Source organism: Corvus brachyrhynchos, unplaced genomic scaffold (genome assembly GCF_000691975.1).
Source record: "Corvus brachyrhynchos isolate BGI_N302 unplaced genomic scaffold, ASM69197v1 scaffold56, whole genome shotgun sequence".
Classification (NCBI taxonomy): domain Eukaryota; kingdom Metazoa; phylum Chordata; class Aves; order Passeriformes; family Corvidae; genus Corvus; species Corvus brachyrhynchos.
In genome coordinates this window covers 6,278,643-6,288,599 of record NW_008238664.1, presented here as the reverse complement: position 1 = coordinate 6,288,599, position 9,957 = coordinate 6,278,643, and the positions used below count along the sequence as shown (strand labels likewise).

The 9,957-nt window shown below is 45.6% G+C and overlaps 1 protein-coding gene across 1 annotated transcript; it reads right to left on the bottom strand.

The window, feature by feature from the left end:
- Positions 1-486: 486 nt before the first annotated feature.
- On the bottom strand, positions 487-9,775 carry WBP2NL (WBP2 N-terminal like). The gene is made up of 8 exons (XM_017737742.1): positions 9,734-9,775; positions 7,130-7,300; positions 6,447-6,582; positions 4,876-4,968; positions 3,867-4,085; positions 3,347-3,475; positions 2,930-3,006; positions 487-2,047 (listed from the first exon to the last, which is right to left on the bottom strand). The coding sequence occupies exons 1-8, from the start codon at positions 9,773-9,775 to the stop codon at positions 2,000-2,002; spliced, it is 915 nt and encodes a 304-aa protein (XP_017593231.1). The 3' UTR covers positions 487-1,999.
- Positions 9,776-9,957: the final 182 nt, after the last annotated feature.

Genomic DNA, 9,957 nt, shown 5'->3' with positions numbered 1-9,957 from the left:
GGCACAAGAGGAAACAGATTTTACAGTCCATAGCCAAATGCCATTTTCCCTATCATATATTATTTTTCCATTGCTGGAAGAAAAATTGATAGTGAGGAGTTTCTTTTAAAGACTTTAAAGGCCTTCCCTCTGGTGTAATGTACATAGAAGAGATGCTGTGAATGCGGCTGTAGTGAGTAGCAGTGTGGTAACATGGCACCTGCTACATGCAGCGATGGGACATGAACATGTGCCAGTTCTGGATACCTGGGCATAGCCACAGGCACCAGCCAGCCTTCCACCCTTCCCAGGCAGCAAGGATAAGCCCCACCTTCTTCACTCCCACCAGTTACTTGATTCCAGGTCCAGCTTAGCCACATACCAGGGAGAGAGAAGTACAGACCCACAACTGACCCGAGGGAGCAGCAGCAGTGGTTGTAGTTCATTCCAGCCTTCTGTGCAGTATGCAAGAATTAAGGTCAACACAACACAGACACAACAGTGAACTGGCAGATAAAGGTATCAACACTCCTGTATTAAAGTGCAATTCAAAAAGTTACAAACATTCATGGTTGATTTTTTTTTTTTAAATACAGAGTTGTTAGAATATCTCTAACTCAGAAAAAGTATTTATAGATAGGAAACTTACTTCCTCCCCCCATGGAACTGCTTTAGGAATTCATACTTTTAAGTTGTGCAAACCTGACTTGCAGGAGAGCCCTGCCATACAGGGAAGTAAGAGGGAAAACACTCCTTCCCCCTTCTTGTGAAGGTAGGGAGGCTGTAGGAAGAAGTACAATCACCCTATATGTAAAGGATCACAAGGGTCTCCACCAGACTAGAGACTCTTTTCAGAGCAGGTTTAACGGCACTATGTCCTAAGGAAAAAGGATAGGTTGTGGCTGAGCAGACAGAGTCTCTGCAAGAGAACCAAGCATCAGTAACTCCTACCCAGACAGCAGTTCCCAGCCGAGGGCACTGCACCTGTGAGCAACCAACTGGGATTAAACTGCCCACATTGTTCAGATGTGGGCACACACGGCCTGGCTCCAGCAGCTGACGGAAAAGATGAAGGCCAGTTTTCCCCGGGGAGGTAGCACACAGCGCAAGTTTGCTCAGCAAGAGGGAGCCAGGGCTGCAGGACTTGTCTCCTGAAAAGGCTAGTGCCAGGTCATCTTCCTAATGTAACATATTTTGCTCCAAGACAGGCAGCCTCCTGTGCAGCACTTGACTCCATTATGTTTGAAGAACGGCTGCTTGACACAGGATCATTGCGCAGAGATGGGGCCTGCTCGGACAGGGAAAGGAAGACGGATCCTCAGGCCTGCCAGTCTATGAGCTCACTGCCCTGAGGCACACCTTTGTTTGCTTCTCTATCCAATGGCTACAAAGACAGGCTGATTGGGGCCCATCCCCTTCCCTCTTTCGTAGCCAAATGCTTCGGCATTTCTTAAAATGCACTTCTCAAGGTCATCACCCCTCAACTGTTAGTCCAGGAGCCACACACTTCCAGCACAATACCAGATTTCCAAAGTCCCATCTCACACTGAATTGTGCTGGAACTTAAGGAAGTTTAACACCTTTCTAGGGCACCCGAGGATCCATGCAGGGAACCCCATGGCTCTCTACACCTTTCCTCCTGGACAGTGCTTCAGAAGTCAAAAGTTTGGCATTCCAAGTTGTTTTACTCCAACAAGATCCCAGAGCCTTCACATTTTAGTCCTAGATTAGTCATGTGATACGGTTTAATAAGAAGTCCATCTCTCTCCTCAAGCCAATGGCAGGGCAAAAGGTTAGTCCTTCAACCCCATGAGATAAAGCAAGTAAGTAGGAAAGTGCTGTTGTCCTGCCTTGTATTGCCACTGACTTAAATGTTTAAGGAGGGCAGGTGCTCAGCTGCCCAGCGCTATATCTATTGTAGAGAAACAGAGATCTAGAGATATGCTAACTTGAGGGGTACTAACAGCCAAATTGTCTTCAGGGAGAGAGAATGTGGGAGACTGGCTGCAATTTCCTTCTGTTAGTTGTTCTTCTTATCCTCAGGAGGTGCATAAGGAGGCGGCTGATCCTGGAAGGAGATACAGTAGAGTCAACAACCATGCTTGTTTTATGACCAGCTCTTTCCAGGCATTCCCAGGCTTGGCTCACCAGAAATGAGTGCCCTGCAGTGAGCTACAGACAGAACCAAGTGCTATGGTTTAAGCTGTTACTTCATCACACCACTCCTCTCCAGTATCAGTTATGCTCCATGATACATGCTGCCTCCACAACGTTTCTAGGAAAAGTCCCCTCAAAACCAGGTAACAAATGGTCTACTGCAAATGGGCCATTTAATCTGTTTTAACAGCCATCCTCCCTTCCCTTCCAGGGCTTTGTCCCTGTTGAAGCTCATAGCTCTGACCCAGCAGACAGCAAACCCTGGGCTGAGGGCCAGCTTTGCTATTCCATCAGTCTCCAGCCTGCCAGAGCCAAGCAAGGCAGTCAAGGGCACAGCCAGACTGTCATGTACCAGATGGAGGCTACACACAACCTACTGGCTGCCACTGACTGAACAGTAAGAGATGTCCCTGTCTCCATGCAGCCCAGAAAGAAAGCAAAACAGAAACCCACATGCTCTCAGCCTGTTCTTTAACTCTCCTCATTTTCAGGCCCAATGAATGCAGAGAGCTCTGTGTTTCCTTTGTGCCCATGCAAGTCTGTTATGCCTTTAGGAGTAAGACAGGTAGTAAAGGGCTGTTACTGCATCAATCTTAAGGCCTTCCTGCTTTCCTGACTGAAAATTTAACCAGCCTTCTTCATGGGATCAACATCCATGCCTCCCTCCCAGAAAAATGCATACTTTCTGTGCATGTTCAACATGGAGGTACACTAGACTTTGCTAGGAATGCAAAGCACCATCTCTAGTGACAGAGGAGGGAGTAGGCACATGAAGACCAGGCATGGTACTCACCATGGGCATGTACACGTTGTGTGGGTTGGCAGGGTTGTAATATGCACTGGAAGCAGCTTCCATGGCCTTACTGCCTCCTGGAAAGGAAGGAAAAGAAGCCACCTTAAATTCTGAGGCAATGGCCCCAGCCCCAGAGCCTTCTCCCCAGCCAGTGCTCTTCCAAGGAGGCAACAAAGGCCCAAGGAGCTGACAGGAACTGCAGCAAGCCAGCTTAGAATTCAGAGCAGCTCAGGAAAGCTGGCAAGCTGTGCAGTGCAGGGCTGAGCAGCTCCCTACAGGAGACGTGGAGCTCTTGCAACAACAGCTTCTCCACCCCATGCTGTGCCCATGCCACCCTTAAACCAAGTCCCCAGGCACCCTTTTGCATCCAGACCCTGGCAACCACCCAGTCCCTGGCAACCACCCAGTCCCATTTACCTGGCATCCCTGGGCTCACCCAGGCTGGGGGAGCTGAGGGGGCTGAGGGTCCCGCAGAAGGTGCCCCGGAGTAGGGCGGTGGAGGTGGCATGTACATGGGGTTCATGTTTGGAAGTGGTGGGTAAATACCTGAAAAAGACAACACCAGGCTGATGCTTTGGACCACGGATCATGGGACAGAGGGGAGAGAGCTCACAGGCCCGACAGCACATTAGCTGTGGACAAGAGCAGTGGTAAGGGAAGCTCCCCAGGCTTGGCAGGGATGCAGACAGCAGGGATCTGATAATTTGCTAATGCCTGTCATGTCAGCAGGCAATAATTCTCTACCAAGCACAATTTGCAAACCACATTTTCACGTAGCTAGAACTATAGCAACACATGGGTGTGATCAACAGCATGTGACAGAGTTTTCAAGGACAAGGATCCTTGCTGGAGACAAAACAACAGTAACCCTCATCGTACCACTGTCATTTCTTCACAGTTAATATCAGAGCCAGTCATCACTACACAACTTCCAAACCTGGAGTCTGGGCGTATGGGTATCCCATGGGCTGTGGAGCAGGTCCATAGGCATTCATTGGAGGTGGTGCATAGGGATATGGTCCGTTCGGTGGCGGAGGGGCAGCGTAGCCTCCCGGCACAGGTGAATAGCCCCCGGGGGCAGGCGGGGGGGGTGCATATCCTCCAGGAACAGGGGTGTATCCATAGCCAGGGTTCTGCAGAGGAACGCCACTGGAAGCTAAGGAACACATGTTTAGTAAGCCAGACATCTTTTCTTAAAACTAAATGTACAGAACAGAATGAAAATAGTCCTGTTAATGCAGCACTGTTTCCCTTTATCTAGATTCACTGTACAGTCCTGGCATAGCTCTGTGCTTGAAAAGCATTAGTCACAGGGTGCTAAAGAAAAGCAGCTGCAAAAATACAACCTCGCAGGTCCCAGTCCCACCACAGAGCTCCCACTGCTTGAAGAAAAGACCACTCTAAAGCAAGTAACAGTACAGTGTTTTTTCCTTTCTTTTTAAACTTTCTTTCTGAAAAAAAATATATTTTAAAATGCAAATTTCTTTAAAAAGGAAACTTTATCAGAAAAAAAAGGTACTTGTTCCTCCCTTTGAAAATTTTAAAAAGAAATTATTTTTTAAAACCTATTTTTCCCCTCTCCTAATGTGCACATTAACTTCTCCCATCTTACTACACTACAATAGAACTGAGCTGAGGGTAGATAAGCAAAGCAATTTTTCACCATCACATATTTCAACCTTTTTCCAGGAGAAATAAGGTTCTGTAGAAAAAGGTGGTTCACCTCAGAAGCTCAAACCCCAGAGTATTCTGACTGCACAAAGCATTAAGATGAAATAAAGAAAAAGGATTGGAAGGGAAACCAAAAGTTCCCCTGGAAAGAGAATAAATACTTTGCTGTGGAAGAGGGCATAGGGTACCTCTCTTCCCACGAAGTTCAGAACAAGCACACTTGCTTACTAGCTCAGCCAACCATGGGGGAACCACAGGATCTGAAAATCCCTTACCACTAGAAGCAGCTTTAAACATCAGCTGTCCAAACTCAATGGCTCCTCCACTGTTGAAAGTCAGTTTAAATGTCCCCTGACCTTCCCAGCCACCTAGAAGAAAGAATTAGAATGGAAGCAGACTATTAGCCTCCTCAGTACCAGCCAAGACAGCAAAATTGTTTATACTTCAATTATTTTTTTTCTTCTTTATTTCAAAACTATTTTGCATCCTATTATCAGGGAGAAAGAGTCATGGCACTGCTATCAGACATCCCCCAAAATAGTATCTCAAGAGGATCAGGAATTTATTTTTTTACACTTTAGAAGTTATAGTCATATAGAAGCAGCCTACTCTAGATACAATCCTGTTTTGCTCTTTCCTGAAAGCTTTAATGGAACCTAATAATGAACAGTGTAAAGACTGAACATTTGTTTCACTGAGGATTTTAACTGAAAGCCCTCAGATGAAGTTTTATTGATGTCCTCAGTGAACTACAGATCAGCATCTGCAACTCAAGCTAGGATTTAAATCAAATGCAACATCTTTAATCTCACTGACACACAGGAGCTGAGAGAGATTATTAAATGCTGAAGTATAATAGCAATTTTTAAAAGAAACCAATCAAGTAGGCGATGTTGTGCCTACTTTTTGGGTTTTGCTGGTTTTTGGGGGGAGGTGCTTTGGATTTTGGTGTTAAAAATACATGTCATTTAAATATAAGATTTATCTTCCTTGTCTAACAATTAAATTAGTATAAAGAGAGATAGTCTCTTGGGGATAAAGCAGAAATAAAGTACAGAAATATAACAAAAGAGTCCATCATGGATAAAGTCATTCCTTTGGAGATTCACCTTTGTAAAACCACTGTGTTAGTATGACTTCAGCCCAAGATTGCGGCTGATCCACAATCCCCAGAGGACCCAGTCACTTTAAAACATTGTTACAAACAGAAAGCAAAAAGCATAGACCCTCCAGATGCCATAAAAACGCACATCAACTAATTCCAGGGCTGAAGAGGGAAGAAATTTGAACCAGAAGCCATGTTTCCAATCCCGATTTCTCTTTTGCAATTCCCCTCCATGTTTGGTCATGAACACCACTCTTAAGTCTTACCACAGCTTCATAATCAAATTGGGATCAAAGCTAAATCAATGATGGACAGCAGACTCACAGATCCATATAAACCATACCCAAGTGGCTGCTGACTTTTCAAAACCAAAAGTGCTTGCTTATTCTAATTCTATCAATAGCATTGATGGTGACTTGGTCATTTACCCACCCTTCCAGGTCAAAGACAGGAGAAAAACAAGCTCATTCAAAAACTGAGTGAACTTGACAACACCCAGCAAGACAGAAGAATTAAACAGAAGTCATCCTGGACAAGTCAGCTCCTGGCCTGGGGGCAGAAAGTAACACAGCAGCAGTGGCGTGAAGTGCAGGAGATGGAGTTACCTCAGTGTGGACACACCAGCTATACCACCCCAGCTACTCTGCCTTTCCTGTGCACATAAGCTGCCTGTCTGGTGTTCAGCAAAAAGCACCTTGTGATACTTGGCAAGAGTTCAATCTACAAAGCACAGGCACATACCTCCGGCCTCCGCTTGGATCTGTCCTTTGATGTAATTGGCAGAGAAAACAGGCTGCTCAATCGAGCATCCTTTCACCAAATAAAATGGCATCATGAAAGACAGCATAGGATCCTTGCCCTTGGACACAAAGATCATCTGCAAGACAGGAGGGGATGCTTCTGAATTACTTGAATTCAATAAAGAGAGTGATTGTGGAGTTCTCATTGTATCAGCATCCAAAAAGAGGATAACTTAACCTCTAGTATGAGTATGCATTGAGTTATTTCACAGCTTTAATACTGGGGATCCCCAACAGCTTTGACAGCACATGGCTCACTCACTTGAAGCACGTACATTCCAAAATAATAAACCACTTAAAACACACCTGCATGTTTACAGAGCTTTACTGTTCTGCTTTTTAAGGATAAGCTATGAGAGTTTGCAATGAAAGTATTATTGACCGACACATTATATGAAATATATTCTCTAGACAGTGACTTCCAGGACTGCATGTGCCTTTGTAGGTAAATGGGATTCTGACATAAGTATGAACTATCCCATTTCCACGTTTCCTTCTCCTACCTAGGGCTGTCAGTGGTTCCTTCCACAACAAAAATCCCTTCCTCTATCATCAACTAGGTTTCTGGTTTAAAGTTTACAAGATCCCTTGAGAAAGAAGCAGCCCTGCTGGCATCAGACTTACCCTGTAAGGGGTGAGATACAGCATTCCTTTCTTGGTGCCTTTGAAGATTTCAGGCTTGCCTGTCACGTCACTGAAGGAGAGTTCCACATCTTTACACTGTTTGAGAACACTGCAGGAGGAAATCAAGACAGGTTGGAGAGACAAACTCGGTAACAGCTCCAACACATACCCCTATCACACAGGGAGGGGAATAGCACAGCAAAACTCTAAATATTATCCCAAAGTCCTGCTGTGGGCCCTGCCATTTTGACTTTGAATAGAGAGGGATGATTCATGCAGAGTGGAAGAATTCATCCTCTCATCTGAAACAAGCCCTGCTCCTCCTTCACAAAGGGCACCTTTAAACAACAGGAGGTTTTCTGTCTCCAAAGTTGTCAGACTGAGGAATTCCACTCTGCACAGAAAGACCCTCAGCCCAAAGATCAGGGCACAGAAAGGGCTGAGGTGTCAGAAACCATCCCCTTGAAGCCAAGGTGTAATCTTAGAGCAATCCTCCCTCCCAGTCCCTGCTCAAATCAAGTCCACTGCACTGGAAAATAGCACTGCTGTTAAGACCACACCCACTGTGCAAACTGAGGAGGTGGCTGCACTGAAACCCTCACTGCTGACCCTGCCTCACATGACTTACTTAAGTTTTTGTAATAAACAGAACGGTGCTAAGGAATGAAACAATGAGTCAGTGATGTCAGCAATAAGGATATTATTGTTGGATATCTATGGGAACATTAGCAGACACAAAGCCAGATGAGAACTGTGAACACTGCAGGGTCAAGGGTATGGAGGTGCGTGAAAAACTAAATGTATTTTCAGAAAAAAAGAGAGTCATCTTGGGAAAGCATGTCACTGAGTCTATGGTGCAGATCTAAACGTACCACATAGTAAGAAAATCTGCAGAATAAACAAAAGAACTTTGGGGGTGATAAACCTTCAGCGTGTTACAGTGGCAAAAGACCCCGAGGTGCTTTATGGTTCAAGAGCATGGAAAACAAAGTGACAAAATCCTAAACCAACATGAGCCTGAACAGGCTGGATTTAAAATAACCCTTATGTACTGTGCTCAGCATACTGCAGAAGTCAAATAAAGTCAGGAAACTGCAATTCTTTGGGGAAGGGAGGAATCTGCAGGGCCACCATATGGAAAAACAAGCAAATGCCCTACAGTTTGAGGTTCTTTGCTCTTTAGGGAAAAGAAGAACATTGCAGATGTATCTGAAAAACGCAGCTACCTGAGAATGAAGGTATTGAAAAGTCTAGCTTTGATGGGAAAAAAACAACCTGACCAAGAAATTCTACTGGGACATTACTTCATAGCTGAGCCAGATGCAGATTCTCAGACTGGCTGGAAGGGACAGACTTAGGAGACAGCAGAGCTCTTTCCATTTCCAAAATGCAAGGAGGAAACATTTATTCTAAGCTACATAAAACCAACTTTTTGACAGCTCTAATCTTACCAGAACACTCCCTCAATCATGTGCTGTAGCAGCATTTCACGTCATTTTGCCTCACTGGGAAGAATTTCTGTGTAGTCATTGTAATGTTTACTGCTTTGCAGCTACTCACACAAGCAAGTAACATGCAGCCACCACCACGGAGAGTAATTAGGCTGCTGCTTTTTTTCTGTCCAGGGCTGTCATAGGAGGCTGCGCAGCCTGTGGAACCACACTGCCCTCACCTGTGACTGAGCAGCACCTCAAAGAATGGCTTGAGATCATAAAACCACACAATGTTAGGGGTTGGAAAGGATCTTAAACATTACTTAGTCCCAACCTCCCTGCCATGGCCATGGCCACCTTCCACTAGACCAGTTTGCTCAAAGCATTATCCAACCTGGCTTTGAACATTGCCACGGCTGGGGCATCCACAGCTCGTCTGGGCAACCTGTTCCAGTGCCTCACCACCCTCACAGTAAAGAATTTCTTCCTAATGTCTAGCCTAAATTTCCCTTCTTTCAGCTTGTACCCATTACTCCCTATCCTAGCACTGCAGCTCCTGATGAAGAGTCCCCCTGTGCCTTCCCTGTAGGTCCCATTCAGATACTGGAAGGTTGCAATGAGGCCTCCACACAACCTTCTCATCTTGAGGCTGAACAGCCCCAATATTGTCAGCTTGTCTTCACAGAGAAAGTGCTTCATTCCTCTTACCAACTTTGTGGCCTCCTCTGGAGTTGCTCCAACAGTTTCACATCCTTCTTATGTTGGGGACCCCAGAGCTGGATGCAGCACTCAAGGTGAGGTCACACCAGAGTAGAATACAGAGGCAGAACCACCTTCCTTGACCTGCTGCCTATGCTACTTTTGATGCAGCCCAGGATTCAAAGGGTAGAGAAACCTCCTTTAAACCAGCATGAACTCAACATGTCAGAGGACTTTCCTGACTGAAGTATTAGGAGTCAGCTCCTACTCCAAACTCAACACAACATGGAGCATATTTTTGGAGTGTAATTTTCCTACTGATCACCAGCCCCAAACCAACTCCTTTGATCCTTTTACTTCGATCCTTTACTGGGCCTCGGGTTTCTAGGATTTCTCTTGCCAGGATGCTGGGAGCATCCAAACACAACCAAACTGAAGCCCAAGTCTGTTAAGCCGGTTTGTCAATCCCCACTCGGGGCGAGAGCAGGCGTCGAGCAGCCGCCTGTGCTTCCATGGATAGGCGCTTCTCCGGGCAGAGAAACTTTGAATTCAAGTTCCTTACTTACGAATTCAAGTGATCAAGACTCCTACCTTAAGTAGTCTCTGCCTCTCCGACGTTACTAAGTAACCTTAAAAAAACCCCAATTCCTTGACTTTTACAAGCGATGGCAGCCTCAGCCTTCACCCAGGACGCCC

Coding starts and splice junctions, on each gene's coding strand:
- WBP2NL (XM_017737742.1), bottom strand. CDS start 9,775: ATGGAAGCACAGGCGGCTGCTCGACGCCTGCTCTCGCCCCGA. Junction 4,086..4,875: donor GTTTAAAGCTGCTTCTAGTG/GTAAGGGATTTT, acceptor TGTGTTCCTTAG/CTTCCAGTGGCGTTCCTCTG. Junction 3,476..3,866: donor CCCATACGCCCAGACTCCAG/GTTTGGAAGTTG, acceptor TGTCTTTTTCAG/GTATTTACCCACCACTTCCA.